Source organism: Ipomoea triloba, chromosome 15 (assembly GCF_003576645.1).
Source record: "Ipomoea triloba cultivar NCNSP0323 chromosome 15, ASM357664v1".
NCBI lineage: Eukaryota > Viridiplantae > Streptophyta > Magnoliopsida > Solanales > Convolvulaceae > Ipomoea > Ipomoea triloba.
Window position 1 is genome coordinate 9,542,662 of NC_044930.1, and position 16,172 is coordinate 9,558,833.

The window sequence follows — 16,172 nt, forward strand, 5'->3', positions numbered from 1 at the left end:
GACCACTTTAGTAGGATATTACCATTTGAAATTTAGTTATAAATGGTTATAAATTAAATGTGATAAATTATAAAGAAAATATATTAGGAAAGACAATTATGATGATAATAAGAAAACATTCTGTATAGCATAATATAAATATATATATATATATATATATATATATATATATATAAAGAAAATATATTAGGAAAGACAATTATGATGATAATAAGAAAAAATCATGTATAGCATATAATATATATAACTATGTATAAGATTAGGAAATTAACGTAGTTTTTTAGGTACATAAATATATATAAGATTAGGAAAATTATTAATGTACTGGATGAAGAATACATCTTGAAATTATGTATTAAATTTTATTTGATTGAAATAACTTAATCGAAATTACAAATATATCACCAAATCACCAATTATATCATCAATATTCAATCACCAATTAATATTACCATTTTTATATTACCTATTTAACATTTTAATTAATTAATAAATCCAATTATTCAATCACCAACATTTAACCATAATAAATTAATAATTAATAAATTAATTAATTAATTAATTAATTAATAAATAAAATAACTGAGTTTACCAAAATGACCCTAACTTTGTGCGAAAAACTTTAGAAGGAGGATAATGCTTTTATTAATAGATAGATATTTAGACTATCGATTTTATAAAGTTGCAAACAATTATTTTAATGACAATTATAATGAATTTCCTATTTTATCTTGCATTCGTATACTTTGAGTTACATAATTCAATAAACAAATTCCACATTCAATTACCTATGTATGAACTTCTCCTATATGATCTTGCATTGTATATTTTTTAAATATTTATTTAAATATGAACATTAGGCATTAACCCATGCGCGTGTAAAACTAGTATATATATATATATATATATATATATATATATATATATATATATATATATATATATAATCCAAATTCATATATATTTACTACTAAAAAACGATTTTTTTTTTTGCTTAAACACATTACAATGATTAAGTATTTGATTTAAATTACCAATCTCATTCCAACATTTGAACCAAGGGTCACACTTGTGTGAGACCGTCTCACGGATCTTTATTCGTAAGACGGGTCAGGTCGGGTCGAAACAACATGCAAATGTCATACTTATATGGTCAAAAGTAATACTAATCAGAAATACAATTTTTGTTACTTATAAGAGGAAAAGTAATACATTTTTCATAATAAGTAATGTTGACAAGTGCCCTTTACTTATAAGGGAAAATATTATACTTTTGAGAAAAAATGTAATACTTTTAAATCGAAATGTAAAAGTATTGTATTTTCCCTTAAAAGTATTACATTTACCCTTATAAGTAACAAAAATTTTATTCCTAATTAGTATTACATTTGAGCATATAAGTATGACATTTGTACGTATAAGTATTACGTTTGCAGCTTGACCCGACCCGACCCTTCTCACGGTGAGACAGTCTCACACAAGTTTTTGGCTTGAATGAAATGTCTAAAATGTGATGAAACTGTGAGTTGAGAATTAAATTTGAAAATGTTATCATAATTTAATACATTTGGCGTAAAACATGGATATAAATGTGGCCAGACGTCGGTCATGGATGAGGTCATACTGGTGACGCAATTAACTAAAGTTAGCCCGCAAATCTGTGCTATAAAGCAAAAAACTTCAACACCTTGAAATGCAACGATTTCTCATCTGTAATAAGCAACCAAATGCCAAATAAACCTTGGCGAAAAATACCCCACTAAACATCCAATTTTTTGCAGCGCGCGTCAAAGGCAGTGAGGTATGTATGCTTCGTTGCTCTTTTAGTTACATTCATACTCTCAAAGTTTCAAATTAAACACATAATTTCTTATTTGTGAAGTTCCCCTGCAACTGCTCCTCCTCCCCGCTCCCCCAAATTATTGGGGCATGTCTTCAGTGAGTTCATGTGTATTTCATATTGTTAAAATAATCACAACTCTCGAAAAGAGATCATATAAGTTATAGCAGTTACCCAAAGCGGATCTAGAAGGGGACAATGGGAGCAGTTGCTCCTCTCACCCACCCAGCACCATTATATATATACACACACACACTAGTAAAAATAAATAAAATATTTTTATGCATAAAAATTGCTAGTGGTTGAGATAGTTTAGTTTGTAGTTAGTGGTTATCTTTTTATGCAAGGTCTAGGGATCAAACCCTAGTTGAATACATTATTAGTTATACCTAAATTATAGACTCAATCTATGAATTATTATCCTATACAAATTTCCTCTTTAATTATGTTGAAAGTGGTCGTTTCATCCATTATTTATAGATTTTGTTAATATTAACAATTTATTTTGAATTTCTAAATTATTAAAGGACATATTAGTTATTTTGTAAAATTTTCTCCATGAATCTTCATATATACGCTACCTAAATTGTAGACTCAATTCATGAATTATTATTCTATACAAATTGATAACCTGAGCTACATGGTTTAACGGGTAAAAAATAAGCTTGATCTAAATACATAACACATGCTTTCAATTATTTTGCTTCTTAAAATTTAGCATGATGATGCAACTTTTTTGATAGGCTCCTGTTTTTATGTGGTTGACTAATAACAAATGTTAGAGACTGCACTGAATCTTCCTAAGTGTATTGGCTATTAATTGGTGGAGGTTAGATAATTATATGCTTTTATTTTTGAGCAAATACCAATTTTGGTCCCACGACTATTAGCAAAATGACAATTTTGGTACACATGTTTAATTTCTACTAATTTTGGTCTCATGACTATTGTTTTAGTACCAATTTTGGTCCACGACTACTGTTTTAGTGCCAAAATTCATTGCGACGGTCACCCATCCGTTTAAAACGTGTCGAAATCTAAAATTTTAAAGGTATTTTCGTCATTTTCAACTCAATTCTCAATTTGAGCATGAATAAAGAGATTTAAGCCCTAAGATCATATCGATCACAATTCACAATTCTCTTTCTCAAATTAAGGTAAAATGAGGAGGAAAACTGTGAATTTTGATCGATCTTGGGACTTAAATTCATTTATTCATGCTCAAATTGGGATATTAAGTTGAAAATGACAAAAATACCCTTAACAATTTTATATTTTTGCATGCTTTAAATGGATGGGTGACTGACGCGATAAACTTTAGCACTAAAACAATAGTCGTGGGACCAAAATTGGTAGAAATTAAACATGTGGACTAAAATTGTCATTTTGCTAATAGTCGTGTGACCAAAATTGGTATTTGCTCTTTTATTTTTTATTATTTGCTTCATCTAAAGACTAATAAAGATAATTATCCATCCACTCAACTTCCACTAAATCTAAAACCAACGTCATTATTTGGTAAAAAAGAGATTGCACCTCTAATGAAATACAATAACACAAAATAAAATATTGTGTTTAGATTAAAATAGCAATTCACTGCATTCACCTTTGTATAAACTTTTACACACAATCAATTAATATATTAAAATAACTAAATTGCATATATTACTCATTAATTAATAAGGTATGAACTCAATGAGATATAAAAATAGTAATAATTTATTATTTTTTTTATAAAAAAGAGTAATTTACATTCAACAAAAGGAAATATTTTAATAATAAACTAACATATTAAACTTACAATTCGGTGTATTTTCAATCCTAATTAATCTTTTGCTTGTCATTTTTGCTTCTCAAATTTCTCCTCAATCAAAACAAACAAGTATATATTTAGCAAGAGTTTTGTGGTAAGAGTAGTGAATATATGAAGATTCATGGAGGGAATTTGTGAAAATTTTACAAAAGACCAATGTGTCCTTTAATATTTTGGAAATTAAAAATAAATTGTTAATGTTAACAAAATTTGTAAGTAATAGATTGAAAATGCTAATTTCAACATAATTAAAGGGAAAATTTGTATAAGGTAATATTCTACGGACCGAGTCTACAATTTAGTTATAACTTATAAACTAAAACTGCCATTTTTCCTTTTATATTTATCTAACACACTTTGAATATATAATTATATTTTAATTTATCTTCTCATTAGAATTAAAATTGATGTTTTGTAATTCAATTATGAAAAATATTTTAAAAGAAAATTTTCTTTTTATGAACTATCTAGTTTCAAATGTGTGTTTTTTTTTGATAACCAGTTTCAAATGTGTGTTATTGTATGTATTTAAATTATTCTAGAAATACTTATAGTTGATCTAATTAAAATAAAAAGTATTTATGAATATTATATTAATAGAGATGATATAACATTTATTTCAATCATTTCATATTTTACCATAAATATCTTTTTTTTTTTGCCCCCACTAGACGCCATTTCTCAATCCACCCTTGAACAATTAGTTTGTGATTCTATGTTAATTAACATTTAGAGGTCCCTAATCAGGAAAGTCGTCCATACTTTCTTGACAACGTAACAAACTTAAAAGGTGGAAACCTTGCCTTTTACTATGTGAGAAAGTTTAAGTCATTTGAGAATATGATTCATTAAAACTAAGAAAACTCAGAAGGTGTTTCGATGGAATATTGGTATTTAAATTGGAATCAGAATCAACTATTTGTTTGATAGTCAACATGAATTGGAATTAGAATTAATATAAATAAACAGACATTTTGAATATAATGTACCCTAATTTTTTAAAATCTGCATGTCTGCCATGTCAACCATTTTTGTTTATCTAGACAAAGAAGCTAAGGTTAGGTCTCACTCTCACCTTTAGCTGTGTTTTATGTACAATAAACTGATAAATAAGATGGTGAAATTAAATCTGTAATAATATCAATCCAACCTCAATTGAAATAACATATTAGACACTTTTTATTTGTCACCTCTTTAAAGCCTTGTAGTCAAGAAACATGCGTTCATAATTATAAGTTAATGGTCATAAATTTCATTCCCACCCCATAGATGTACCTAAAAATTGAGAACTAAACAACTAAAAATAGCAAGACCAATACCACCTCATAGGATGTTCCATTGCTCATTCTCTTAGCTTCATATTAGTTTCATAGATATACTTGATGAGCAATGCCATGGCGTCTCATATTGGCGACAATCCACAGGAACAAAATTCAACAAATGAGAAGGTTTGTACTCATTCTCTTACTAATATTCAAGACGGTCAAGCAATACTAGCCTTTGATTTTATGTTAAAATGTCAAGATTCGACCTCCAACTCTCTTAATTTTATAGTAAATTTTCAATATAATAAAATCATTTATCATTTGGCAAGATAATAAAACATTTTTTATTCATTGAGTATTGCTGTGAATTGACTAATCTCACCCTACGTTAAAAAAAAATCATATATTATCATATGCTAGATGGTGAAAAAAATGTTGGTCATGAAGCATGATCCATTTTTTTTTTTTGAATACGACTAACTCTATTACAATGCAGTATCCTATTGAAGCACAATAATAAGCATTAACTCCACTGAGGCTCAAACCCACCACTTCCCGTATGAAGGGAAGGGTTTGATGCCACTAGACCACAAGGTCCTTGGCAAGCTTGATCCATATTAAAATGATTAGTTTAGTTTGTATGTAGGAATGCTAAATAAAAGCAATTATGTTTGTCAAGCACTTTGTGCTTAATTGTCACTTCAATTCAATTATTCACTATAGTGATTTTCTCTCAATTTAATCATTGATTCTAACAGCAAATGACTAAATTGGATATTAATAATCAAAAAAACACTTTGAACTCTAATACATACTGACTACAATTAGTACCAGGCAAAAGATACAATGATTGAAGACATGGAGGGAGCAAGGCATCTACAAGATTTAGCAAACTGCGAACCATTAAGAATCCTTTCGGAAAAGCTTAAAAATGTAAAACAATTATCTTCAGAAGCATGTATATTTAAAGTGCACGAGATGCTGCATAAAACAAAGCCAGAGGCTTATACACCTTTGACAATATCCATCGGGCCTTACCATCATGGGAAGCCGGAGTTTAGGAAGATGGAAAGGTTGAAGGAATTGTATACACAGTCCTTTATGGGAAGGTTGGAGCTGGAATTGTATACACATGTACAGTCCCTTTCAGAAGGAGTGGGTGTGGAGGAATTGTATACAGAGTCCCTTTTAAACAGAGCAGGAGCGGGTGTGGAGGAGTGTTGGAAGAAATTAAAGGAGTTAGAAGGCAGAGCTAAGAGGTATTATGGTGATGAGATAGAAGAAAAAGTTAGTGGGGATAAATTCGTGAAGATGTTATTGCTTGATGGTTGCTTTATAGTGGAATATGTTTTTAGATCATATCTTGGAATGAAAGGCAAGGGGCAACAATACGGAAATGATCCCATTTACATGCAAAATATTGTTCGTGACATGTTGCTCCTGGAAAACCAACTCCCCTTCTTTGTTCTGCAAGCACTCTATGACATGATTAGTAATCCTGGCAACCCAGAATTCTTAGAGATGGTGAAATTTGTATTTCGGAGTAAGATAAACACTATCACCCTACCCAATACTAAGGTCAAACCCCAAGAGATAAAGCATTTACTTCAGATAGTGCACATTCTCTGCCAACCCCAACCCCAACTCCAAAATAATAGGCAGATTCAGCAGAAGAAGGCCAAGGCCAAGGCATGTTCTTCTTCTTGCTACTTTTGGAAACAACCACAAGACCAAGGCCAAGGCGGCTCTGATATTGAATCCAATAGTCTTAGTAACGGGCAGGATAGGCGGCAATTCTTCAGATGTTTTCTTTCCAAGTTTTGGGGACGAGGAGTTATTATGCAGTTTTCTTCACAAAGTAAAGATGAGGACAAGGAGTTATTATACAGTATCCGTACTGCTAGTGAGCTTCATGAAGCTGGAGTTCATTTCAAAAAGGTTGGCAACATTATAGGCACCTCTTCTGATCAAACCATAAGTCTATTTGATATAAAGTTCAATCACGGCGTATTGGAGATCCCCTCTTTCGCTCTCTATGATACAACAGAAACATTATTCAGAAATCTCATAGCCTATGAGCAACATTTGCCGCCGGATGTGCATCCCATATATTTCACAGATTATGCTGTGTTCATGGATGATCTTATTAATACGGAGAAGAATGTCAACTTACTTCGTCTTAAGAATGTTTTTATAAATAAATTGGGAGATGACAAAGAAGTGACCTGTCTTTTTAACAACCTTAACAAAGAGGTTTGGTCTTTCCATGATGACTTCTATTACCGAGATGTGTGCAAAGAATTGAATCGGCATTGCAAAAAACCCTGGAATGTGTTGATGGCAAAACTAAGACGCGATTATTTTCACACTCCATGGGCAGGGATTTCTACCTTTGCTGCTATACTGCTTCTTTCGCTCGCTATTGCACAGACTGTCCTATCTGCGCTTCAACTGCATAACTAATTTCATCAATCCAATAAGCTATCTAGTGTGTACGTTGTTAGAATTGAATGTTAGAAGAATGTATGTATGTATGTATATTTTCAAGTGGTTTATGCAATGAATTATTATTATTATATTGCACTCTCGTTGATAGCAATCAAAACTAAGACATGCATGATTATTTTCACTTTACACTCCATAGATTATCACAGCTTTCTTGGCTTTGCTCGCATGACACCCATCTAATAACTGCCCGTGTAATTTTTCACATAATAATCTTATTATAATGATTGATGTGTATTATTTGTAGTTGTGTTTGTACTAGCAAAAGCAAGCAACTCACCATCTCACTTTTCTAACCTTTGGCTCATCATCAAATAAGTTGAGAGGTGCAAGCATTATGTTTAGCAATTCAAACAAATTCTTAATAATCACATCATTCAAGGGAGCTATCAACTAGCTATTTTAGTCGTCTAACAACCCTTATAGTCTATCTGTACGTATGAAAATACTTCGTTGAACCAGCAATTGTTATACTATGGAACATGATTTACCTTGTATTGTAGACTTTAATCCAAAATAGCATTAGATTATGTGCCTATAAATAAACTGCAGACACATAATATAGTAATTGTAATCACATAATATGTTAATTGTAGTAGGTACATAATTTATGTGTTTACAGTTAAAAAATTATGTACTTGCAATTAATATATGTATTTTTAATTTTTTTATAGACACATAATCATATGTTAACTCGTAGTATTTTGAGTTGGAGTCATCATCAATATAAAGTAGAGCCTAATTAAGTCCGTTGGATAATTTACCCGTGAACCCAAGCCACCTAAAGGTTAATCTGAATCCCGATAAAACCATCCAAGCTTCAGAGGACATGCAATAAAACCCATCAAAGGTGGGTTGGTATGCCAAACTGGGCCAACCCACCAACCTACTTTTAATTTTAATATTTAAAAAATGGGTCACACTTGTGTGAGACCGTCTCACGGATCCTTATTCTTGAGACGGGTCGGGTCGGGTCGGGTCAAATCACCAAGCAAATATCATACTTATATGTGCAAATGTCATACTTATATGCTCAAATATAACACTAATCAAGAATACAATTTGTGTTACTTATAAGAGCAAAAGTAATACATTTTTTCATAATAAGTAATGTTGACAAGTGCCCCTTACTTATAAGGGCACATATAATACTTTTGAGGAAAAATGTCCCTTACATATAAGGGCAAATATAATACTTTTGAGGAAAAATGTAATACTTTTAAATCGAAATGTAAAAGTATTGTATTTTCCCTTAAAAGTATTACATTTACCCTTATAAGCAACAAAAATTTTATTCCTGGTTAGTATTACATTTGAGCATAAAAGTATAACATTTGTGCATATAAGTGTTACGGTTACATATTGACCCGACCTGACACGACCCGTCTCATGATGAGACGGTCTCACACAAGTTTTTGCCTTAAAAAATAACTTATGCTTGACGCAAATTTTACTGTAGACCGCAGTCCACAATAGATTATGGACTATGCATGCATCAAAACGACGTCGTTTTGATTAATGAAAACAAACGGCTGAAACGGCATCCGTTCCGCGTCGTTCACTTTCAGTTTATATACATTGCAATTACATTTCAATACAACTGCAGTTACCTTTCAACACAACTGTAGTTCCTTTTCGATATAACTACAGTTTCATTTGACATTATACACTCAAATATGTAAAACTGTTATTCAGTTTCCTTTCAACACAACTATAGTTTCTTTTATAATACATTGCGGTTTCATTTCAACACAACTACAACATCATTTCGATATAACTACAGTTTCATTAGACAATATAAACTCAAAAATGTGAAACTGTTATTCAATATCAGTTTATATACACTGCAGTTTCCTTTCAACACAACAACAATTTCATTTCGATATAACTACAGTTTCATTTGATAATATAAAAACAAAATGTGAGACAGTATCTTTTGAGATGAACTGTAGTATTCTTTACAGAGCTCCGTTACGACTTACGATAACCGTATCATCTACTTAATGAAACGGGCGCGGCGTCGTTTTGTGACCATGGTCCAATATGCTTTGTGGACCATGGTCCACTGTATAACGACTGTATTTTTGAACCTTTAACCTCAAACTTAAGTGGTGGGAGTTTTGATTTTTTGTTTGATTTTTTAAGGTTTGATTAGGGTTCGGTTCTGAAAAAATGAAATCATTTGGTTTTTATTTTTAGTTTGGTTCACTTTGAAAGAGTTTGGTTTCAACTCGGATTTGGTTTGGTTCGGTTCGACTCGGGTAACAGTTTGGTTTAAGAACCCTAAACATTTTGATCTCTAGTTCTCTTGAACACCAAACTATTTATTTATTTTCAATAATTTTTTTTATGTAGCACAAGGTTTCCATCGCCGAACACAGTGACTAATCTCTTCGTTGAATTATATGCACCTCTAAAGCTGCTCCATACCCAAGGCCAAGGATCGAAGCATTGACATTTGGTTAAGGGTGAATGACTCCCTTCACTCAACTATACCCTACAGGTTACAACAAGTCAACAATGCATATTTTAAATTTCTCAATCTAATAACATAAGTCCAAACTAAGAACAAAGAACAATTGTGAAATTTTCCCATGAGCACAAATAGGTGCATGGTTGTGGTTTAAACCAAGGCTCGCCACAAAACTTACAATGTCTCTCATTCATATTAGACTTATAGTACAACATACAACTATTAACACAACAATTAATCCTTTTATGATCAAGCCCAAGCTTTGAATTGAAATCAACTTCTCTAAATCATAATACCTAAATGGTACACGATTATCTAGACCCATTATATGATTATTATGCTCAAATATTTGATCCATTGCTGGCTGCGGAATGTGATGTAGTGTGTAGGGTGATAGTGAAAATGGGTGTAATGTCGTTCCGCAAGGGATTGAGACTATGACGCGTACTTGAGTGGTTACCTATACTCTAGACACCAAGTTAAGGTATTGGAAACCATAAGGATCCAAGCAAATTATTTCGGTTTAAGGTATTGAACAACTAAGATATTTTTGGTGATTTTAGATACAAGGGAAAACAAGCTTAGATTAATTCTAGAGATATCAAAGGGAAAAGTTGGGTTAAATTTGGAGTACTATTGCTCTATTGATGCTTAAACACTTAAGGTTCGGGGAAAAATAATTTACCTAGGGTCTTAAGGCAAGCACAAATAAATTCTAGTCATAACAAAGATTATAATAAGGAATGCCCCACTTCCGTGGTGTATCAACCCAAGTTCTTGAAGAACAAAGCTATTTAAGCCCCAATCAACCCCTATTTCCATAGAAGGGAATATGGGTTTGAGATTGGGAAGGCTCAAGTCTTCCATCCAATTCCCATTGAGATGAAAAACTTTCCAAACACAAACAACAATTACTACGTATCAACTATTGCAAGATAGATTAAATGGCCAACTCAAACTCAAGAACCCTAAGTGGGTTTGTTGATCCCCTTTAAGCAATAATTACATTCTTAGCATCAATAGGAGCAATAACACCCTAATCTAACCCAAATAAGAAACTACTCACTCATTTAGAATATAAACATAGCAAATCTAAGTAAGGAAATCATAAAATGAGCAATAAATGTAAAGAAGAAAGAGATGAAAAATAAACCACTTTGCTATTGAATGAAAGGAAGAAGTTGGTGAAATCCACTTCAAATCTTCAATACAAAGCTCCAACGTATGTAAGTAATTAATGTAATTCTAAGCTAGACTAAGCTATTTTGATCTATGGAAATGAGAGAAAACTATAGTTTAAGCTATCTAGGGTTCGAACTTGGACAAACATTGCAGAAAAAATGCTTTAAATATTGTGCAGAGCATGTTGGCATACGGATATAATTTCATCATATTTCTCACTTAAGGCAATTGTTTCACATGATCCTTTATATATATATATATATATATATATATATATATATATATATATATATATATATATATATATATATATACCGCAATCTTGTGAGAAATGCTATTTGCCATGTGAAAGATGGGTTTAATCTCAGTCATTGATCGAGTCAAAATCAACAGCCCAGATTGAAGAAAACTTTAAAAAAAAAAACGCGGTGGTATTATGATAATTTTGCATAAGTTCAAAACTTAAGGTGCGTAGTTTTATAGTTTAAGGTGCGCATGTTTACTGCTTAAGGTGCGTCACTTTTTAAGTTTAAGATGCATCAGTTTAAACTTAAGGTGCATTATTTTATAGCTTAAGGTGCGTAATTTTATATCTTAAGATGCATCGGTCTGAGCTAGTTGATCATTTGCATGGATGTTGACTAATAGTATTTGACATGTGAAATAAGAATGCAAAAAAGAGGCATGTGTAGTATTTAACTATCATATATGATATATCCTTACTTCCAAATGTGCCGATCGAAGAAGACTTCTACAATTTAAGATATTATGCAAATTGAATAATTTAATTAATGCTATGCGCAGCTTACGCGCTATAGCACTATAACTACCGACTAAAGAAAATTACTATATAGACATTTCAGAGAGCTTCGATGCATGTGAAGGGTAAGCAGGCTCCAAGTCTCCAACAACCGGTTAACAAGGAAAACATTAAAAGAAAAAAAAATGAGTTGCCAAAAATCAATTATTTCTGTTTAAAGAATTGAAATAAAAATAGCTTATGAATAGGCATTTAAAAATATTATTTTGTATAAGATAAATTTGTATTCTTAGAAAATGGAAATTTTGAAAGACTTTGTACCCGTCTTTATCTAGAAAGATCAAAGGATCATAAGCAATTTTTATGTGTTAAAAGTGCAAGTTGCAAGTGCAATTGTGCAAGTAAAATCACTTAAAAGTCTAACATTTTACATTATAGAGTGCAAGTAATTAATTTAATTTACCTTTCATATTGGTGAGCCTAATGATATCGTTAGGTGTACTTAATATTATTATTCGGGTGTACTTTATATTGTTGTACTATGTAAAGTCGTTACTTGCACTTTTAATATATTTTACTTTCATTATTGTTGCTTTTAAATTGGTGCAACTAATGATAAACATTATGTGCACTTAATATAGTTACATCTTATGAAGTTGTTAATTACACTTTTAATATATTTTACTTACAACTGAGTATCTTGTGGTTTGATGGCATCGCTCTTCTTACTTTTCAAGGTTAGAACACTAGTGTGCTAAAAAAACATTGTGAATATCCTATCCATTATAATGGTGGTGATGAAAAAAATAAGTAAATAGAAGTTGTGTATACTTTTTTTTGAAAAATTAGAAAAGTGTGTTTTTCAAATCCTTTCTTAAGTATGGAAATTGTAAATGTACCATGGTAAAAATACAAGCTACTTTCTGATTTTTATTTTCTATTTTCTATTTTTAAGAAAAAAAATAAAATTCAATATAATTATTACTAAATTATGCACCTAACATTTTCTTATACACAACATTCTTTGTCTATTCAGCCTTAAAACATACTCTCCGTATGCACACTTAAATTTTCTTTGCTTTTGATGTGTTGATTAGTCCTTGGCATCCTAAACTTATCATGGGTTTTTTCTTTATTTTTGTTAGAATTTTGGTGATATGGAAGATAGAGTGTAGGAGATTAGGAGGGAGAGGGTTAAGGAACTCATACAAATTCAACTTTTTTCATACATTTTTGAGTTCTTACAAATAAAAAATAAAAATAAAAATAAAAAAATGCATCATGCGAGTTGTGCATACTAGCAATGCTCAGCTGGCGCACGTAGTACATGTGCTAGCTGGCTTTTTTTTTTTTTTTTTTTTGTGGCAATTTGAAAATTTACCTAAGTTGTCATAATACATTATATTATTGCAGTTGCCGAAAAAAGAGCTGTGAAGGAAGACTCATGAGGCATGGACCATGGTCCACATAGGTGTGTGGATCAAAAATAAAAGGTACATTATTTTTATACTGAAGGTACATTATTTTTGTACTGTAGGTACATTATTTGATAGTATGTATTAAATAATGTAACTTCAGTAAAAAAAAATAATATACCCTAAAATAATGTACCTACAGCACAAAAATAATTTACTTTCAGTACAAAAATAATGTACTTTTTATTTTTGGTCTACACAGCTGTGTGGACGATGGTCCATGCAATAATGATTGGACTCATGAAAGGTAGGCTTCATGCATGTCTCTAACAACCAAAATATTATTGTATATTAGCAACAAATTAAAGTACATACACCATAAAATTAGCTAAGTACAGTAGCTGCATGCCAAGGTAGGATGATTTAGGAAAACGTTAAAATGACCAGATAAAAAAATTGAGCAATTTCTATAACTTAAAAATGAATTATTTGAGCTACTACTCTACTGGCGTGTTTGATTCATGGAATAGGTCAGAAATGAAATACTATTCTCGGAAATAGGCTTATTTCATCGTTTGTCTTGTTCTTTAATTTTATTCATGGAAATAGCATTCTCGGGAATGAGCTATTCCCTTGCAAGGGGAAAAGCCATTCCTAAGGGTCCCTGATATTAGCTATTCCGAAATATTTGGGAATGGCTTTTGTACTATAATACCGAAAATACCATTTTAATTATAACCTTATGTATAATATTTATTTAAATATATTTATTTATATATAAAAATGTAATTAATTAAATATATGCATTTATATAATACATTATATTTGTAGAAGTATATGACAAAATGGATCTTGTTTTGGAATTTATTATACATTATTAATAATATTTGTATTGAAATTTATGTTATTCCTCTTTGGAATGTTAATAAATGTTCTTTAATTTTTTTTATTATTTATATGCATATTTTGTTTCATAATAATAATAATAATCTTATTATTATTATTATTATTATTATTATGTCTTTTAAATATATATTCCGTTTCTACTCCATAAATCAACCATACCAAATATGGAACAATATTTTTAAAGTCTATTCCTTCAACCCTGTGCAACTATAAATAGTTTGTGCGTACGTGTATGCCTTTGGTGTTCAAAATAGCAGTAAAGCCTGTACATATACATATTTATAGACAGCGTGTGCAACCATAATTCCTATAAAATTTAAACAAGGACAGCTTTCTCGACAGCATAACACAAGATCCAAATGTGCATTAAACAGAAAGGGACTAAAAGCACACAACCAATAAATTGTAAAAATTTAGTTTAAAAGCAACAACATTGAATAGTACTGAGCACTAAAATTCAACACACAAGAATGTAAGCCAAAAGATTACGAAACCAAAAGCACGATGTAATTAAACAACAGTGGATGCATATTGGGTCGCATCATTCAGAATCATCATGTGGTGGGAGTTAATATGTGTCAATAGAAACTCCATCATGAAATACATCCTAAATGCATGCAAAGACTTCAAATCCCCCTTTTGTATCCCATAATCCCACCTCGGTTGACCAACATACGTCTCCATGTGTCGCATCACAAAGACCTCACAATCAACTTTATTTTTTTGTGTCACACCAAGACATATGAAGCCGGCGTGAAACCATCGCCATTAACGTTAATGTCCAACCACTCACCCCTCACACTCATTGTCTTGCCTACTAGGACCTTCCCATGGGTACTCTCCATGGTTTTATGACTTTGGGGTAGTCAAATGTAGGGCAACTCTACCTGTTAGAATAGCGAGAATATAGGAAAAATGTAGGAAAGATATATGGAGAGAATATAGGTATTGTATTGCTCAGAATTGTTTTTCCCTTCTTCGTGTATGGGGGATCTATTTATACATATATATTTTGGGCTTAGAGCCCGACAAGGAATAAGAATCTTGGGCTGCCTCATATTGGGAGTACTTATCGAACTCTTTGGTAGCTCTATACTGGTCTCCTTCTTGATCCAGTACCTCTCTTGGACCGGTCCTTGTAGCCCAAACCTAATATATTATCCATCAATACAAAACACCAAGATCAAGGGCTAAGATTAGTCCTCATGTTCTCATATAAATGGTTGTGTTCTCAAATTAGTTCTTATTTTTCTCATGCGTGCGGTGCCCCGTCCCGCCTCTCTCTCTCTCATATATGATTCAAATTCATATTTACTAGTAACAAAAAAAAAATTTGCTTAAACACATTACAATAATTAAGTATTGAGTTAATTTCATTTTTTGTCCTATATTTATAGGTGATAGTCCACTTTAAGTCACTTTTTTTATCAGAATATTCACTTTTGGTCCTAGTATTATTGTGACATGATCATTTTTGGTCATTTACCAACAAAACAGTTTAAATATCGTCAAATATAAGGGTATTTCGGTCTTTAATTATGAATTTTTTCAAAAAAAATATACATAAAAAATTGTAGCGGTTCAACCTACTTTGTATAAAAAAAAAAGAAAAAAAAGAGAGATTGAAATGACTTTGTATTTAACTATATTTCAACGATTTTGTTGATGGGGGACTAAAAATTAAATGATCATGACATAATAATACTACGACCCAATAAGTATGTTATAATAAAAAAAAAAAATGAACTGTGACCTATAAATTTAGGAGAAAAAAAGGAATTAAATCTTAAGCATTTGATTTCAATTACCAATCTCATTCCAATATATGAACCAAATGCCCAAAATGTGATGAAACTGTTACTTGAGGATTAAATTTGAAAATGTTATCATAATTTAAAACAGTTGACGTAAAACATGGATGAGGTCATAGTGGTTAGGTCATACTGGTGACGCAATTAACTAAAGTTAGCCTCGCAAATCGGTGCTATAAAGTAAAAAACTTCAACGCCTTGA

At 31.1% G+C, this 16,172-nt stretch overlaps 1 protein-coding gene across 1 annotated transcript; it reads left to right on the plus strand.

The window, feature by feature from the left end:
- The first annotated feature begins 1,746 nt into the window (after positions 1-1,746).
- Positions 1,747-7,476, plus strand: LOC116007451. Its single transcript, XM_031248124.1, has 3 exons — positions 1,747-1,801; positions 5,027-5,101; positions 5,753-7,476. Exons 2-3 carry the CDS (start codon positions 5,036-5,038, stop codon positions 7,379-7,381), a joined length of 1,695 nt encoding a protein of 564 aa, XP_031103984.1. The 5' UTR covers positions 1,747-1,801; positions 5,027-5,035; the 3' UTR covers positions 7,382-7,476.
- The last annotated feature ends 8,696 nt before the right edge of the window (positions 7,477-16,172 follow it).